This window comes from Oratosquilla oratoria, chromosome 8 (assembly GCF_046742065.1).
Source record: "Oratosquilla oratoria isolate Oo_2021 chromosome 8, ASM4674206v1, whole genome shotgun sequence".
NCBI classification, from domain to species: Eukaryota; Metazoa; Arthropoda; class Malacostraca; order Stomatopoda; family Squillidae; genus Oratosquilla; species Oratosquilla oratoria.
The window spans coordinates 4182542-4203314 of NC_134784.1; the positions used below are offsets into that span (position 1 = coordinate 4182542).

General features: G+C 38.4%; 1 protein-coding gene across 3 annotated transcripts in view; it reads right to left on the reverse strand.

Moving 5' to 3' along the window:
- Window positions 1-11505: 11505 nt before the first annotated feature.
- The window catches only part of LOC143027554 (uncharacterized), a 71444-nt gene continuing 62176 nt past the window's right edge, over window positions 11506-20773 (reverse strand). For all 3 annotated transcript variants that reach the window (XM_076188860.1, XM_076188861.1, XM_076188859.1), the window contains 6 exons: window positions 20253-20552; window positions 19105-19323; window positions 16755-16952; window positions 15923-16216; window positions 15249-15631; window positions 11506-13966 (listed from right to left, as the gene is read on the reverse strand). In XM_076188860.1, coding sequence (XP_076044975.1) covers window positions 13873-13966; window positions 15249-15631; window positions 15923-16216; window positions 16755-16952; window positions 19105-19323; window positions 20253-20552 — 1488 coding nt within the window. In that variant the 3' untranslated portion in view covers window positions 11506-13872. The remainder of the gene's footprint in view (window positions 13967-15248; window positions 15632-15922; window positions 16217-16754; window positions 16953-19104; window positions 19324-20252; window positions 20553-20773) is intronic.

Genomic DNA, 20773 nt, shown 5'->3' on the forward strand with positions numbered 1-20773 from the left:
CTTGGTATACATTGAGGTCTCGCTCTTCAGGCACAATCTGCTCACGCCACTCTAGAACGCCACACTTTTTTATTTGTGTCACCTCTACACATTTGACTTCCCAAACATGGAAACAGTTATAACTAGATAACACTAAAACTATCTTTGGTGTCCGCCAACTGCTAATTGTGACAACAATAACTCCAATTTGGTCGTGACCATACTTGAAATGTTGGTACAATTCTCCTTTGAAGTGCAATGTGCAAAACCTCAGCTCAACCACAAGTTCACAACTCCTGGATCCGGACTAATCCAAGGGAGCTCCGGACTCCATTTCGGGAGATGAGGTGACAAATGCTGCTACAATATCCTGAGTCCTTTGGGCTTAAAAGACTCCTTCAGTATAAGTTGCACTTAAAATACTGAGCTCTGATAACTTCCTGTAATATTTCAAACATGGCCATGAGGCGATGTTGGCAGCCTGTTGTCTGACAAGCTTCCTGTGGGTAGCCTGATGTACAGTATCTGAAGAAGCACAGGTTTCTCCGATATTACGTGTGCAAGCTCTGTCTGCAACTTTAACAAGGTTTCATTCCCCAAAGCAGCACCTTATGTCCGCTTCTCAGATAACACATGGGAGGAGCACAATATACCCAACTAGTGACCTAAGTAAGGTTGTGACACCCAGGTTACAGCCCTGGTAAGGTTGCAGATAATATACAGCAGGCACCTGCAGGTTGCAACCTTGGTTAGCAGCACAAAGAGAGATACAAGTATGCGTCACAGTAAATCTACTGGTCTGTGCCCTGAGAAGGAATCGCGTGAACATCTCTGTTGTTACAGTCTTGTAACTTTCATGAAGATTGATTTGACATTTTTGTCAAATATATAAATATATTTGTACCCATAATAATCGACTTGCACAGCAATAGCAAACACTGAAAAGTTATATGTAGCCACTATGGAAACCGTCACACGACACTAAACCACCAACTACAGATTCCTCATTCAACCTGGTCGTTATTCAAAGCACTTCAGATATATTCTTATACTACTGTATTCCTCAAAGAAAAGAAAAAAGAGAGGAAAAAAAAAAAATCTATGGTAAATATTGACTCTATATCATCCATATATGCGCTCCAATGGTAAAATATCCTCTAATATCTTCTAGGAGCCAAATGGCACCAAATCCTAGGAATGGCAGGAATGTGACGTGGGCTGCGTAGCTGTACCAAAGCATAAGAAGCTGCACATAATACTCCATGCTAAGGACGAAGCCATCTGAAGCCCAACATGCTTACACCCAACACCTAGCAAATCCCAGCTAGGTAAAGCACAAAACATAGCATATCCCAGTTAGGTAAAGCACAGAACAAAGCGCATCCCAGCTTGATTGAGTAAAGAACAAAGTTCTTAATTTCCAGACTGTTTGTGACCTTCCACTGGGAGACGCCTATTGTGTACAGAATACTACCGAGGATGAACTACAGTGAACTACAGTGAATTTGCACTGCTTGGTGATGAATGTAGTTGCTTGCATCACTGACCATTCCTAAGGCCTATTTCTTCTTATCCTACTGCAGAATCCTCAAGATCTCAAGAAGAATGCCTCAACATTTCCATAAGGATTCTTCAAAATTTTACTTACTCTTCAACATTTCATTGACTTAATAAGGATTCCCTTTTCCTTCATTAAGAGATCCCAAATTTTAATGGACTCTTCAAAAATTTCATTAAGAGGAGTTCCTCAAAACTTTCAGACTCTTCCACATTTAATTTTGAAAGACCCCCTCAAAATTTCAGCAGGGTTCTTCAAAATTTCTTTATGAGATTCTTCAATGTTTAATTATGAAGGATGACCCAAAATTCTTCTACCATCAGTCCAGCAAAACCCCAAACCTCATAAACAAGAAATTATCAAACAATGGGAGGATTTTCCTCTGTAGTGGATGGAAGTAAGAGTAAAACAGACTGAAATCACCACCATAAGATACATCATATGTCATACATAAACACAATTCTTGCACATAAAGATGACCATTTACACATAAATACACATATCATACCAATTATCAAGGTAAATCTGTTCTATGATCTTAACCACCATTCTGATACATGTGCATTGAATACATACATCATATGCACACTAGACTTTACAAAATCATCAGAACAAACATGACAAACATTTGATAAAACATCATATGGTATATTAAACAAGATTAACAGCATCAGGATATTATGACTTTGCAGACAACGTTATGTGACCACATGAAATTATGAGAACCACATTAGAGCACAGCACGTCACCTGCTCAACAAAATCCTGATATAACTGCTATCAATGATTGCATGCTAAGATGGAGTATATGGTGGAATACAAGGTTCCATTGAAAAGCAAGTCTCTAATCCATCATGACCAATAAGAATGGGAGTACATAAAATACACGGGGTAATTATGCTGTGAAACAGTCCATTAGGAAGTCGTGTTCTAATTCATATTGAGTATAGGATGGGTATTTTTCTAGTCATTCTCATCTTTTTTTTTCCCAATATACCACATCTGGATGAGCCCCCACCCATTTTGTCAACTTCTTAACATCTGGTACCATTAATAGTTGTATTTCTTGTCCTTTAGCTAGATCAGCTAAAACTAGCATGACCAGCATGACAAAATTACAAATGAAGATAGTTAAGCATCACCATGCCAACAATTTTCATTTGAATTTTGGGGAAATGCGAGCTGTGGTCTTCTCATTGTAAGCAATCTACAATTACCACTGCAAGCCCACTAACTTCTCTGAAGACACTTCCTCAGATACAAGAGAAACAGCAGCAAAATAAAATTCTGCCACACTAAAATTAATACTGAAAAAGTAGAGTATAAAGATCAGTATGAGGGAAGTGGAGAATGACTAAACTATGAGGTTAAACTATAATCGTAACTAAAGCTTTTGACATAATTGCGGATACCAATCTATTTCCTATTTCAAGCTCTCCCTCCTACTCTGGAACAAGCAGCTATACACGGACAAAATCAATGAAAATGTTGAAAGGGCGTCCTTCTTTACATAATTTCCGCTACTCGTACTAAAGGACAATCTATGACAAAACTTTTAAGTAATACTGCTGTCAACACACTGAGTTCCCAGGCACCAGTGACCTGTCTCCGAGGACAATTCTGAATCTGTATATGTTCATGAATGCATGGGACTAGAACCAGGGGTCACTAGACTAAAATATATTTTGCACCCTCTCCCTATGCATCCAGAGATAACTCTGGTGTTGTTCTTATTAAGGGATTAATTTCCTTAGTAAACATGGTAATTATTTCTAAGGTGAATCATACTTGAATTCTTTCTGATGGAACATTACTGGTAGCCTATAATGCACAATTTACCAGAAGTTTCCAAACTGCTTAAACGTACCAGTAATTTCTCAAGGAAAATGTACTGCACAAGATGGAATATTGCTGGTAATATCTACTAAATATTTTCCTAGTATTCTCTACAATGCTTAATAGTGTGCAGCCTTACTGATACTCTTTGGTGGACTGTACATATATCTGGTAAGTATGGGATCAACCTATAAACACATATAACTTCTGCAAACAATGTCAACCTACTACTCCCAGGGTTTTACTTCTTTACTGAACTATTCATGGCAACCTACAAGTTAAGGGTTTTTTCTTTATGTGTAGTTAACACATGGACTGGCAATCATGTACTGGGGAATTTATCATTGTAAATATGAGCAATCTACTTTCAACTTCAGGTTTTTAGTCTATGTGGATGCATACATGAATTCATCATTTCATAATTTCGCTTTGTTCTATAAAATGACTCCTGCTCTTCAGTAAGTTCAACTCTCAAATGTAAGAAAGGGACATGTTAAAGTGCCCTTTTTTCAAAAGCATTCTCGCTTATGGGGAAAGTTATTTGGCACTGTTGGGTTTGAGCAATTACTTGAAGCATTGACAGCTTTCATTTGTGTATTTACCCAAAATAAAATAGCTTAAGAAAAAAAAGATAATAATAATAATAAAAATAAATAAATAAATAAAATTGGTCAAATATAAACTTAATGTTGGCATTTGTAAAGACCACGTGCCTTACAATAAGAATGTCTCCATGATGCACAGCCTTGCTGCAAATCCCAATGTTTACTATGTGACACCATGATATCACCAGCATTCATGTATTTACCTAATTGCAGTATATGTAATGACTTGATCAACTATGTACAGATCAAGATCAACTTGATCTCCTACCATCCCTCCTTTCTTGTGTCCTCTCTAAATCTATGACACCTCCTCATTGGTGTGATTTTGTCCAAGAACAGAAGCACTGGTTTTCAATAATATGTATATATATATGTGTGTACATAATATGTATGTATATATATATATATATATATATATATATATATATATATATACATATATATATATATACACATATACATATATATATATATATACACACACACACACACACATATACATATTATGTACACATATATAGAGGAAGCAATGATCCATACCTGTCTGTGGTGGTCCTGCTAGATGTACAGTACAGAAGTCCATTTTCAAAACCCATTTCACCTCCATCAGGAATTATATGAACTCAGTCTCTAGAATGGGCCCAAGATCTCTGTCAAATTCAAACGTATTTCTTAAGCTTACGCATGGAAATCTGACAACAGAAGGCTACTCCCCTCCTCCTACTACTTTCACAGCCGGTGATGAAGAATGAGTCTAATAACACAATACAGATAACCATTCCATGTTTCCTTCCAGAGAGACTTTTAAGAGGGCCTGAGGACCACTGATGGCCACTGAGGGGTTGAGGGATTCAGACCAGTAAAACTTGAGACAACAATTATTATGCTTAAACACTGCAAAGGAAACGTGGACTAGGAGTGAAGCGTTTATTCCTGATGTTTCGTCTACTGACACCTTTGAAAAAGTCAATAGACGAAACATAAGGAATAAATGTTTCACTCCCAGTCCGTGTTTCCTTTGCCATGTTTAAGCAAGTTCTTCACATGGATATTAATTAACGATTATTATGTTATTAAACACATACAATCTGATGACTGTAGCTCCTGTACAAACCACATGGTGTGTAACGCATGTTGTCTTGCCCATGCAACTTGACCTGACCTGACATGCCATGCACACCTGCCTATGACAGTGTGACCCTGCTCAACTGGGGCAACCTCATCATGTCTCCAGCAGAGATGGTTAATCTCGACTCACTGCACACTGCATTGCAATCAACCACAGCCACCACCATCAACATTAGATATCCCTATGCCTAATGTTCACCGAGCCATCTGGGGCAACCTCAACATGTATCTGCACAGATGGCCAGTGACCATCCCCTCACATGTGGAATGCCCTCTAAAGCCAAGACCATGGTGTGGAGTGTGCGCTGTCTCAACACACGTCTAGACCCACTGGCCACACAAACCTGCCTATGATAGTGCGACCCTGCTTGACCTGACCTAACCAAATCCAGTGCAATTATGTAATTACACACCACGCCGTATGTATGTCAGCTCCTGGCTGCACGTAAAATCACTTCAGTATTACCTTACAAATAAACGAGACAAACTCGCCAACGCTTTTTTCTTTTCACTATAGCCCACAGCGTTAACACTCCCTGTATACCACAAAATGTATCAACACACTTGCCTCCACCTGGAGTTGCAGCCCTGAGGGGCTGACACTTGGTCTATAGATTGGGGTCATGATCTCAATCAACCTCAACCACATTTCCTCAACTTTAAGAGAGCTGAAAACTAGCAACTACTACTCCCCTCCTTTTACTATTAGTTAGTAACAGAAAATCTCTCTTCACTAACACAGCACCGACAACAGTCCAACATTTCTTTGCTAAGAGATCGATGGACTGTACTTTTAAACCCTTTCGCCAACCCTGGTGAACACTTTCTACCATTAGAAAGAAGAATTCTATTAACTATGTTAATTATAGTTAAAAAAAAAAAAAATTGGTAGATTTTGTAGATAAACTGATAAGCCAAATACACTTAACTAGAACATCAGGTAAAACTCTTCCTTCTAATGGTAAATAGCATTCGCCAGAGCGGGCAGAAGGTTTAAAAGGTGGAGTTGTGGGTTTCCCAGTCAGTTAAACTTGTGCCAACAACTATCAATATCGTTATCCGTTTATATGCACCTGTTCACACATGTTTGAGGATGTAAACTTTGAATATACTTGTGCTTGGACTAGTCACATGCCCCAGTCTGGTCTGACAGCACCGACAGATATCATTATAATCCTAAGTTACCAAGTTTTATACCTTTCCATCTTAGTTAAGAACCACTGATACAATTTGTTTCAGTAATCTATATTCAAATATATATATATATATATATATATATGTATATATGAATATATATATGTATATATGAATATATACACACATGTATATATATGGCACAGTTGAGTTTATATTGAGGGCACACTACACAAAATTCCTATACTTTCAAGAAGTCCTTCACAAGGAGATAGTGTCCTCTGAGAGGCTATCAGTGGTGTTAAACTGACTCAGTATATATATATGTTCATATTTCGTAACAGTTCAAAAATTCTACTAAACAAGTTTCTCCTTAGCACCTCACTAGGTTTAGTCACCACAACAAGAAATCCAATTTCTAAATCAACTCCCTCTATATAATGTCATGAATAATTCCGTTATACTTTTGCCTCAAGAACCTTCAACAAACAAGAGTGCACCATGTCCTTAAGACACATCTTATTCTATATGACAGTCAACCTGCATAAGCATGCCAGCGAATCACAAGCATGTGCATGCACGTCAGCTTGGAATGGATCAATCACAAATGCATTTTACAATCAAACCAAATGTCCGTAATCTCCCAATCACTTGGGAAAATGAGAGAAGAAACTCGAACATAATGGTAAACAAATAAAATGGGAAGTTCTTTCATGCTAGCACTATTTCATTATAGTGTGAGTATTAGACAGCAGCAGCACTGGCAGGATATCTATTTCTACTTCTTATTGTACATAAAACTTTTTATCAATTATGACAAATTTCCAAAAACAGCACAGATTTCCTAAGACTCCTCCGCAAAAACAATGAATTGTTGAAGTGGGAACAGGGGTCAGAGTTTGAGTCGACAATGACATGTCCCATTCTTGATCACAAAACAACAGTGGCACACTCTCTCACCCTACATCTCACATGCCAGAGACCCTGTTACAATAAATATATCTATACTTGGTTTCCACTGCTTTGTGCAAACCTGCATGCTTGCATGCTTGTGTGTGCATGTGTGTATTTACCTAATTGAAGGATGCAGGAAAGGAGCAATACTCATGAAGTCCTGTCTTCTACTCTACAATTTATCATACCAAGCTTCAAATTCACATGGTTCCAACATGGTCTATATTATATATATATATATATATATGTGTGTGTGTGTGTGTGTGTGTGTGTGTGTGTGTGTGTGTGTGTGTGTGTGTGTGTGTGTGTGTGTGTGTGTGTGTAGGTGTGTGTGTGTAGGTGTGTGTGTGTAGGTGTGTGTGTGTAGGTGTGTGTGTGTGTGTGTAGGTGTGTGTGCATGTTTATCTAGTTATGAAATACTGGGCTGGATGTGTGCTCACGGGGTTCCATCTCTTTCCAAAGGATTACAAAGGATTACAAAGGCGGAGCATGCCGACAGGAGACCTTTTGATCCATATCTAGGTCGGATGCAAAAAAAAAAAAAAAAAAAAAAAAAAAAATAATAATAATAATAATAATAAAATAAAAATAAAAATAAATTAAAACTATAACAATGTAAAAATAACAAATAAAATACATAAATAAATGCATAGGTATAGTTGAATAACAAACAAACAGGTAAATAGTAAATGATTATAAATTGACATATAACTAATAATAAATGAAAATCACAGACAAATTATAACAAAACAAAAACAAATAATATAACATAAATTATAATTATTACAGCATCTTACTTAGGTATTTATCTAAATGATTCTTAAAGCTTTGAACTGAACTACATTGCATTACCTGTGCAGGAAGTTTATTCCATTCATTAACTACACGGTTGGCAAAGTTGTTTCTACCTACTTCCAAATTGAATCTATTTCCGGACAGTTTGAGACCATTGTTTCTTGTCTGATTCTCATTCAATGTGAAAATTTGGTCACTTTTGATGTTGTCAATTCCCTTTAAAATCTTAAAGACCTGTATCAAGTCACCTCTGAGTCTACGCTTTTTTAGGGAAAACAGATTCATGTGCTTAAGTCGATTTTCGTATGATTTATTTTTGATATTTGGAATCAGTTTTGTGGCTCGCCATTGTACTTTTTCCAGTCTGTCAATGTCTTTAATGAGATTCGGTGACCATACGGAAACAGCATATTCCAAATGTGGACGAACTAACGATTTATATAGCTTGTTAATGAGTGATGGACTTTTGAAATCAAAAGATCGCGCAATCAATCCCAGAATCTTATTTGCTTTCTCAGAGGCTGAAATACACTGCTTGGATGATTTGAGGTCATTACTGATAATTACGCCGAGATCTTTTTCACTATCCACTTTTGTTAACGAATTTCCAAATAACTTGTAATCGTACTTACTGTTAATTTTACCTATGTGTATTACCTTGCATTTACTTGTGTTAAATTTCATTAGCCACTTTTCAGACCATTGCTGTAATTGATCTAAATCTTCTTGAATATCTAATTGGTTTGAGTGATCATTTGCCACTCCGCACAGTTTTGTATCATCAGCAAATTTGGAAACAGTAGATTTTAGTCCATGGTCTATATCATTTATATATACTATGAATAGAAGTGGCCCAAGAACGGAACCCTGAGGAACTCCACTTGCAACACTTTTCCATCCAGAAGTTTTTCCATTTAAAACAACTCTCTTATTAAATTGTCTTAAATTCAATAATGATTATTCATCCTATTTGTTCCACGAACCTATGCGTCTATGAGCAAAGCTCCCTACATCCCAGCATCTTTTAAACAATCTTGTTTTTTGACTTTTTATATAACTTCTGATAACCTAGTCGATCTTTCCTCCCATACAACCAGATCCTATCATCTATTTTTTTCTATACAATTTTCTTATCTAAACGTAGTCTCATTGCCTGAACTCTTCTAATGTGGGAAGTCCTAGTTTTCCCAGTCTTTCCTTCTATATTCCATCATTTAGGCTTGGGATCATCTTGGTTGCTGCCCTTTGTAATTTATGTATTTTCTCCACTGAATAAGTGCATGTTTGTGTCTGCACATGCATAAATATAATGACTTATCTCCATGGGTAATTATGTCTGGGTGCATGTGTATATTTTCATAATAATTTTTGCATTTGTAGTTATACTGGAAAGAAGCTAGTGGGTCTCCATCTCTTATTCCCAATTATCATACTTAGGTTTAAATTTGTTTGTAGTTGCAGCTCAGGCTATATCTTTCAAGTTGTTTCAGGAGTTGACGTACCTATATGGAAAACCGCGTTCCCTGACGTCCTTCAGACATGTGGTCTTGTTCAATCTGTTCCTGAGACTTTCTAACACTTCCTAAACCAAGAGATCTTTTAAATTTTGTTTACTCCCTTTAACGACATGAAGATTACAATCATACCACGTCTTTCTCTTCTTTCAATCATTCTATTACCCTGGTCTCTTCCCAAGACCCCAAGTGACTCTTAGGAAGCCACAGCTGCTCAGCAAAGACCTCTATGTCGGTGTCTGTAGGGTGTAAGTGAGGAACAGTGTTGTATTACACATCTTCTGTTCAATGTTAGCAGATGTGCTTGCATTTGTGTCAGTTCAAGTGCACATTTCACTAGACTCGTCTACTCATCTCAATACTCTGAGCATCTATGTGTGTGTATATAAGCATGCAAGCGTGTGTGTACGTAAAACCATGAGTGTGCGCATCTTCTTTACTAGTTTTATCTACCTCAGCAACAGCAGCTTTCTTTTTAAGAAATATACATTTTTTTTCTTGCTAAGAGGAAAAAATTCTTCATGTGCTCAGTTACAAAATAAACATGTACATCATTTCTATCAGAAAAGCTTTATATCACTTTAGTAAGACTAAGGCAGTTTGAACACATGAAAAGTAATTTTATGAAAATGTCAATAATGAAGGGGGCTAGCATGATGGAAATTTCTTTATGAAGAAGTGTTTAAAAATGTATATATATACGTATCTGTATATATATACACATTAAAATAAATTAATAAAATAATGTAACAAGTAAAAATAATAACTATGAATACATACTTTACCAATTACATAAGTACTTGAATAAAATAAATACAAAACACTGGCATGAATAAACAATTCTCTTGTTTGTAAACAAAACTATGCTGAGAGATAAACATGCATCACAGAACAAAGTACATATGTGAGGGAAAAAAGAAAGGAGAGAAAAAACAAAAACAAAAACAAAAAACATAACAATACACAAGCAATATAGGTACAATTGAAAAACAAAATCTAACCCCTTACAACATAAACTGATTCACAGGTTCTCTGGTTTTGTTTTAACATTTGGTAAAACTATCAGGTATTCTTTTCAGAAATTTTCCGAGATTTTGCTCTCAGCTTCAGTCACTGTTTCCTCAGTCAACGGGCGATGCAAAAACTTGCCTTAATAGGATCCAAACTACTTATTTGTCATAAAAATTATGGTGTTTTTCATTAATTCAACAAAATATCTAATTCCATAACATACACCATCTGAACATCCATACATGCAAACTCACTATGCAATCATCACATTAACACATACATATGTATCTATACATAACTACACATACGACTCTGTACTTTTTCCAGCTATTGGCCATATGCTCTGAAAAGATGGCTATATGAAACTATGTACTGCTGAGTTATTAAGACAAGTCCATGGATGCAATCCAAATGGTATGAATATAATACACTACATTATTCCACCATAAGACTTCTCTACAGATCTAACTATAGGAAGTGAGATATGGTGCATGCAACACCGTGACGGCTTTGTCAAATAACCCTAACATGCACCTGAAATTGAGTATGCAATATATACACAATTTTTCAATGCTTGTGGAAGTCAACTGCTAACAATGACCATAACATCCATGCATACATACAAACATACATATCTTTTTTTTCCTACTGCAGCACCTTTCCATATTAGTAAGGGACCTGAACCACTTATTTGAGATCTGTTGTCTAACCCATACATCAAAATGAGGAATGGGACAATTTTCCTCACACAAACATAGGTATGATATATATATATATAGAGTATATATCTGTGCAATAGTGTAACTATATAAAACATATATAATTGTAGACAGGGTGAGGAAAAATAGATGCTTTGTAGGAGGGAATGTGTCTCCATTTCTTAGAGTAATGATGTTACATGGAGGCACAATCAGTTCTTACTTGGGGAAAGTATGGATATACTAGTTCCAAGTACAACTAATGAATTGCGTTGCATCACTCCCAACTCCAAGAGGAGCTAAGATAAGAGGGAAACATGGGCGGTGCATGGGAGTGGAATGGGTGGGAGTGGGTGCATGCCTTTGACTTAGCTACCCCCCCTTATAATGAGGAAGAAGCCCTTGGTACGTAGAGTACAACCAAATGAAAAGTGGAATGAGATTAGGAGAGAATGGGGATAAGGGGTAAGAAGGTAACAAAGAATACTCAAGCATACCGTCAGTACATACTTGGGAAGTATGGGAAAGTATGTGAGAATGCAGATGTGTGGTTTTTAAAGGAGTGTGGGATGAGAACAAAACGTAAGTGGGTACGTATCAGCAGGAGAAAGAAAGATGAAGAACAATATCAGATGTGAACTAAATAAACAAGTAGAAATCATGAGAGGTAAAGGCGTATCCATGTATCTTGCATCTTGTTTATGTTATGAGATTCCTGACTGCCACTCTCACGCTTGACAGTTGTGGCACCTGGCAACGGTTTGCCAATGGGTAAATGGGGTAAACTTTTAACCAACATAATTCCTAACAATGGAGGGAATATTACAGACATATGTATCAGGACACTTGACAGGAGGGACTTTTTCTAAGAGGATACAGCAAACACTAAAGGAGAATGACTGCTTCAAATATGTTTAGAAACATAACTTTCTGCATTAAGTCTGTGAAACAAATTAAAGGAAACAAAGTGGAAAAATTAAATTAATTTAAAGCAAGGTTTGGCAAGTGGAGATATAGAAAAGGAAGTACATAGCTCCACTCCTGTGTATTGCAATTAGGTAAATGCAATTATACATGGGCAAAGAATCTTCAGGGCAGGGTGACCAGAATTCAAAAACTGGAATACGGGATACCTAAACTGGAGAGGTATATGGACAATGTGTACCAGCTAGGTGAAGTGCACAAAGCAAGCTCACAGCTCCAGGACCTGCTTCATTGACTTGTACATTTTTTTTTCACTTGCTTTAAAGGGGTGTGTACATTGTATACCGTGTTGACAGATCCGGTCGGTGTTCATATATATAAAATTTCACTCAGATATTGTTGCTTTTGAATTAATGTACCTGTAAAATGTAAAATATTCTCAAATCTTCATTCAGCATTTAAAATCTTGAAAATATGGGACAAAACACATCCTAGGGAGGGTTGATACAGGACACAGGACAAATGCTTTAAATATGGGACGTCTGGTCACCCTGCTTCAAGGGCCCATTTTAAGTTTTGCAGAATATGTTGAAAGAATTGTTTGGGGAAGTTTCTGAGTAAACATGTTCTATTTGTATCATCTTTATACAGCCACTTATTATTCTTAATACTTTATTTTGTGTTGTTTATAGGATATCTTAGTATTCTTAATTTTTAGTTATTGTGCTATGGATAAGTTGTTAAGTGTAGTTTTGTATGTCATTTACAGTGACAAGTGTTCCTGTCTGTTGTCCAAATTCTGTGCCTGCTACAGTTCCAAACATGTTCAGTTTCTTGTCAGCCTGTCCTGTGAAGTTACTAATGTGGGTTTCTGTGCAGTGAGAGAGGTTCACCATTCATACTGACTACTAGGCATTTCCTAGATTCATGGCAGCAAAGTTTGATATGCAGAGACACTGAGATAAGAGTTCAAGAGTATTGCTACTATCCAGTATATTGCAATTTAGATACAAATGGAAGTGATCATATTAAAAGAGGGAAAAATACAAGGAATTTGTAGTATACTTGAAAAGATGTTGAATACAGGAGGATGAAGAATATGATAACATAGGATCTTCAAAGGAAGCATGAAAGACAAAATATGTAATTCCAGAAATCTGATAAAGACATGGCAGAGAAAAATCTGTGAAGGACAGAATTTAAATGCTCAGTCTTTCATTATAGTGAGAAAATTTGTCAAATCCTCCCCTATATATATACACATAGATATACATATATATACACATATATATATATATACATATATACACACATATATATATATATACATATATATATATATTTATTTATTTTCTACCTTTATTGGGGGCTGTTGGGGTTAGATAACCTAGAACCTACCAATGACAGGTGGATTAGTGATAACACTCCAACCCCCCCAACCTCATCACACACACACACACACACACACACACACACACACACACACACACACACACACACATTGCATATACACTATAACTCAACAGTCTCAAATATGGTTTAAAGTTATGACTAGTCTTCTGACTACAGTACAGTATCTCTTTTATGAACTGCTTCCTTCAACTAAGTGTCATGATTATCATCAGAGTAAATGATCATTAAGGAGTACAACTTACACTCAACTGGGATATCTCAAAATAAATTGTGTCTTGTTCTTTATAATACTAATTTTCTGTGACCTGTATGTACATAATCACATCACCTTCTTGTATATTTTCGACCATTTGTTGAGGCTTCCGTCCTCAAATGTAATTTGGTCCCATTGAAGGCAGTCTTGTGAGGCCTGCCGCCTCTGAAACGGGAGGACTAAAGGCAATAAACAAAATAGCAGAACTCATTTCTGAATAGTTACCATTTGGGGGGATGATTTGACTTTTTACTTGGGAAACAGATCTTTTGTATTTGTATGAAATGCCACACTTACTGGAATGCAACATGCCTGATATTACAATTATCACACTAGTACAATCTATCACTTGATTTGTGTTTATGCAAACACAAGCTGTAACTTAATATTCTTTTACAGTAAACAAATCACTTTATATTACTTAAAATAGAAAGGAAAATTGTGAAAAAAAGGGTGAGGAAATAACCTAAAGAAGGTGAATGCTTGGTAATTAGATTTACTACTTGACATATTTTGTTGCATTTCTGTAAGTACCAGTCTTAATCATTTCTATGACTTGAATATCAGTTCACTTCCTTTCACACGCAACAGTTTCCATCTACCATTTTCAATGGTGGTTTAGTGACCTGCTCCTTAACTTAATATGACCTGCCACTTCTTCTTCTTCTCAAACCACAGGGAAACTTGGTGATAATCTTACACGCTTACTCTATCACAAATGATGGACTAGAGTCGTAGTCCTTGTAAAGCTTTGAATCAACAACAGATTGTGCTCGAGTTCTTTCCTCATTTTCTTTTTTATTTTATTTTCCCCTGTCCTAATGGTATATATCTCTCCCACCATCTACATTTCTTAGATCAATGGAAGCATCTTCTAAATGAGACAAAAGCAAACATATGCTTCTCCTTACCAGCACTAGTTTAGCACAAACTATCATCATCTAATCCAACACTCATACACCATAAAATCTGATGAGCCTTAATTCTCTAGAATGCTTTATTTATCATATTTAGATTCCCAAAACTTAATTCATTGAACAGCCTTAGCTTAATATTCTTTACAGCCAGTCAGTTTAATATAAACAGCAGAGCCTCCTATATTACTTTACAATTCAAACAAACTGGGCCTACAACTGTAATCGTGTTTGTATTGAGCTAAGACTGGACACTAAGGGTATCCCTATAACAGAGCAAATATAAGCTTCAGCTCAACAGCTCTCTGACAAGCATCTGTTCAAAAGATGTCAAACAATTCATCTGTACAACAGCTGCCTAAAAGCCAACTGCAACATGTGCCTATTATGAACGTACACCTACCTAGCCAAATCTATGTTATCAATTAGAAACCAATATTTCCTATGTTATCTACCACAACTTTGGTTTACTTTTATCATCTACTGATCTCATCTACAGATGTACTTCAAAAATATTTCCAATGATCACTTACAAATCTTTGACCTGCCTTTCTTTGCCATTTAACTGCAGGTCCTGCGGTCTATAGACATTATCGGTGGGCAGTTCTGTGTCGTGATCAACAGTGCAGCAGCTGTGAATGGTCCACTTGGACACCCTACCCTCACGATAGTATGCCAGAATCCAGGTGCTCTCCTCTGGATTGTGGGTCAATGTGGGCCCGTTAATATTGACCCAGGGGTGTCCAAAGCAGCCATAATAAACACCATGAAGGATTACTCCAATAAAGAGGCTCATGGTGCAAAGCACCACAGAGGTGATAATGAAAATGGGGCCATAGCAATGTTTGTCAAGACCGATGATGCCTGTAGACAGGAGGACAAAGTTCTCGAGGAGAGCCAGCACAAGGAACAGCACCTAAAAATAACCAAATCAAACATATACTAGTCACTCCAAGTTCAATTAAAAATGTCCAGGTTATAAAAAAAAAGGCGAGTGTAGAGATGATCAACGTCAATTTACATCTCATGAACAGGACCATGAGTCATTTAAGGGATAAATATTGCACTGCTGTTTAGGGATTGTTAGTGTGGGGCATTGTAGTACAAGGTGTTCTGTGTCTTCTGTAGGGTGGTTATATCTTGGGCAGCATTGAAAAACATACTGGATGGACAAAGACAACTTAAATGATACATTTAGTCAACTTACCTGCAGAACCACAGTTGAGTGTCTCCGAGAGAGTTGCTTCTTGACAGCAGAGGGCCTCTCGAGTCGGAAATAGACTAGAGTGGAGGCAATGGTTCCGAGGAAGACATAAAAGTAGGGCCGTAGGTAGGTGAGGATGCAGTTGCAACAACGGTATTTGCGATGAGGCAGCACTGACCGCTCCTCCAACTTCAGCTTAAATATGAGGATGAGGACAAAGTGGATACCAAGAACAACAAAAATCTTCCATGTGTATGCTAAGGTGAAGATGGTGCAGGCAATGGCTCGTGAAACCACCTGGAAAACAGTAATTTTTCACAATTAGTAAAGTGGTGCAGCCCGAAGGGATTTCTCCCCATCTTTGTCAGAGGAAGTAATTGGTGATGAACAGTGTGGGTCTACGACAGGTTGAAATTGTGTGGATCAGATTTTTGTGATAAGACAGATATGTGAGAAAGCCTTAGGAAAAGGTAAGGATGTTTTTTGGGCCTTTATAGATTTGGAAAAGGCTTATGACAGGATAGACATGAAGGCACTGTGGGAGGTATTGCAGATATATGGGATAGGAGGAAAGCTGTTAAGAGCAGTCAAGAGTTTTTATGAGAGTAGTACAGCCTGTGTTAAAATTAGAAATGCAGAGTGAAGGTGGGACTTGACCAGGGATGTGTCATGTTGCTGTGGTTGTTCAATTTATAACTGGATGGAATGGTGTGAGAGGTAAATGGGCTGGGGATTGGAGATAGTTAAAAAAATGGTAGATAGGTCAGTTATTATTTGCTGACAACAGTGCACTTGTAGCAAGATCAGAAAATGAACAAATGTTGACCTGACTTACCTGGAAGAATATTGCGAAGAGAAGTGGCAGTGCATTAAGGATTGTGAGTCCTCCCAGCTTGGAGAAACGGTGGTACGACGTGAAAGACCATGTCAAGCTGACGAGGGAGATCAACACTGAAAACACCTGTTTGGAGAGTTGTGTCTGAGGGCCACTGGGAGACAGTGAGAGGATGGACCCAAGGGTGACCTCTGTCAACTGAACATAAAATAATACAAATTAATATAATTGAAGAAGATACAGTATATGTATGTATGTATATACATGGTATATGTATGTATGCATATACATACATATAGCAAAGGCTTTTTCCCCCTTACAAGGGAGGTAGCCAAAAAACAAAGGCATAAAGTCCACTCTCACCCACTCCATCCCCCAAATACTCCACTCCCACTCAACCCTCTCCTTCCCTCTTATCTTTGCTCCTCCTGGATGATGGGTCATCCCTGCATCTTGCCCATTGCCCTGGATCAGAAGTACATACATACATATACCAAGGCTTTTTCCCCCTTCCAAGGGAGGTAGCCAAAAAGGGAAAGGCACAAAAACACTCCCACCCATTTCATCTCTAAATACACTCCACACCCCTCCCACCCTCCCTCTCATCTGAGCACCTCCTGGATGACGGGTCATCCCTGCACCCTGCCCACCGCCCTGGGTCAGAAGCAGTGTCGCAAGACACAGCACATCCACAGCAAGGCCGCTTCATTTAATCGGCGACCCCCCCTCTCCGTCCCCCCTTGCATATAAGGAGAGGACGGGGAGAAATCCCTTCGGGCTGCGTCAAAATTTACTCACACATACTACCCCACCCCCCACCCCCCCGCCCATTCCTCCTCATGCAATCACATCATCATCCATATACAACCATTCTCCACTCACCTCTGTCTTCCGTCCTCTCCCTTCCTTCCTCAACAGACATTCCCCTCTTCCCAAAAGCCCCCTTCACCCCATCCATCCACCTCATCCTAGGACGTCCCCTCATGTTCACTCCCTCCACATCTGCCTTCCATACCTCTTTTACTAGTCTTTCTTCACTCATTCTTTCCATGTGTCCAAACCATCCTAATATTCTTTCATCAACCCTATCTCCCAAATCCTTTTTCACCCCTGTTCTCCTCCTCACCTCCTCATTTCTCACTCTATCCATCCTAGTAACCCCCACCATACTTCTCAGACACCTCATCTCAAACACATTCAAACTCCTTCTCTCTTCTTCTCTTATGTTCCACGTTTCTGCCCCATACAGTGCTGTTGGATCAGAAGTAGTGTCGCAAAACCAAGCACATCCACAGCAAGGCTTTTTCATTAAATCGGTGACCTACCTCTGTGTCCCCTCATGCAGAAATGGAGATGGGGCGAAATCCCTTTAGGTTGCATCAATTTATTTTTCACACATACTCCCTTACCCCCACCCCCTCCCATTCATGCATCACAGTATCATCCATACACAACCATTCTCCATTCACCCCTATCTTTTGTCTTGGGTATAAATAAATAAATAAATAAATAAATAAATATATATATAGATATAGGAAAAGGAACAAATATGAATGCAGCAGTTCCAGAGGAATCAGCCCAATTAAATGCAGCTGGTCAGGCATATGGGATGATGTTAATTGAGAGGAATGGGTGGGAAACAGTAGGAGCAACTGTAGAAAGTCATGTGGGTTTAGGAAAGGAAGAGGGTGTATACATCAAATTTTGGTTTCTGTGCAGGGATGAGACGAGTGGGTCGCTCTGTTAAGGAAGCAGCTGGTCCTGCTGTGGAGGTGCTGTGTCTTGTTGCATTGCTTCTGACCTGGGGAGTTGGGGAGTGGACGGGAGACAGGGATAACCCTTCATCCACAAGGAGCTAAGATGGGGACGGGAACAAATGGGTAATGGGTAGGAGTGGGTGTGTGCCTTGGCTGGCTACCTCCCTTATAAGGAAGAAGAAGTCCTTGGTATGTAAATAGATAGTATGCTGATGTTCTATTTGGGTAATTTTGGTACATCTTGTTAAACAATGTTCCTAACTTTTCTTTTCATAAATGACATCCCTCAAAACATACATACATACACTATAGGCTTTTTCCCCCTTACAAGGGTAGCCAAAAAACAAAGGCATAAAAACCACTCCCATCCATTTCATCCCCACATACTCCACTCCCATCCACCCCCTTCCCTCCCTCTTATCTTAGCTCCTCCTGGATGATGGGTCATCTCTTCATCTTGCCCACTGCCCTGGGTCAAATACATACTAATTCTATAACAAGGGCTTTTCCCCCTTATATGGGAGGTAGCAATTTTTTTTCTAAAACAGACTAGCCATAACACATAAAACAAGACAAACAGACAAACACTTCACCTGGTCAAGCTCGTAATATCTGGTGCCCACGATATAAAGCTGAAGAATCAGCTGAAACGCAGACTCCAAAGTTGCCTCCATGACATTAGTAATGGCAACTCTCATCTGCGCGACATGCTTCAAGTCGTAGTATTTCCGTATCTTCATGTCTCGCATGTGATGTCTGTATGTCTTTGTGTTGCCATGACTACAGAAACTCTGATATGACTTGGAGTCCACCTGCATGAGAAAAGGCGCTTAAAAATTTCGGAATAAAGCTGCGGGCAACAGCACCTGGTTATAATCAACATGACAGACTGCCATCAACCATCAATCAATAAAGAAATTGAAAGGTGAGGTTGCATGCCATCAAAAAAAACTCTCGTTCACTGCTTGCAAACGTACCTTGGCGCAGTTTAAGCAAGAGACGTCACCTTGTCTGTTTATATAGGCCTTAGCAATGGAGCAATAAGAGATAAAGCTTTAGATAACATCTTACATACAACAAAAAATACACGAAGATTTTGTTTCATATTGAACAGAAACACTTGAAAGCTATACAATAATTGAGAGTAATACTATATCAAAATAGTGACTCAATACCGCAAATCTTGACTACCTATGAACGTTACCTAGGCAGGTGCACTGTACTTCTCCTTTAATCTGGTGAGTGTGACGCTTTCCTATTGCCAATACATGCTCTCTACATTTCCATGCAAACTGGTCAGCATTTCCCAACAAGTATTTTCATTATGAAGTATATATCTGCACATGTACAACTCTTATCTATCACCTCTCATGCATTAATGGAAGGCGGTGATATCTATTACGAATTACATGATCTAATCAGTAATCCTATTTCTTTACGGCCACTGTGGGTCAAGTGGTATGTCTAAGACTTCTGTTATGTTTATGAGGATGTTCCAAGCAGTCATTCATTAAGGTGACAGGAACACACTACTTCTACACGGTTGCTGCAGTTCATCCAGAAGCAATGGTGAAGTCTCAACGAACTCTTATTTTTTTTTATTAAAAATAGGCAAGTGGAGGAACACACTAAATGGCTAAAAGATTCCTCTGTCTTATGTGCAGATATACAATAAACTAATTATCTATCAATCTAATAAAGACTTAGCTGATCCTCAACTTTGTTCAAACATGTTCCTCACCTCTTGCATCTGCCGGGCCGTGACGTTCATGTGCTTCATTTGTGCGTAGGTATTCTCCAGGTAAGCCATGACAGGTGCCAGGGGTGTGAGGAAGATGAGTGTGTACAGGGACACCCGGAGGAATGCTGGCACTCGGCGGAATATGGGCAGGATGTCGGGCTGGGTGACATGGATGTACAGGTTCCACATGGAGAGGATGACGATGGGCAGAAGGATGAAGAATAGGGTCAGCACAAAGTTGATTTTCTCCTGGGTCTCCGTGATGTTGTGGAAGATGTCCAGGAATCTACGCTTGGTGGCCTACACGAGGGTGGAGGGTGGGAAAGGAAAAGGAAGATACTCTTAAGCCGGTTCACTCGCTATGGGCTACGTATAACTAGCATCATCACAAAGTGTTAACAATCTGGTCAACCACACACAATGCTGTCAAAGTACAAGGTCTATCCACTCCACAGTGAAGTACAGCAAATTATAGGTTAAGAACCCCAATCTAACAGTGTGGACACACAGGACATAATTCA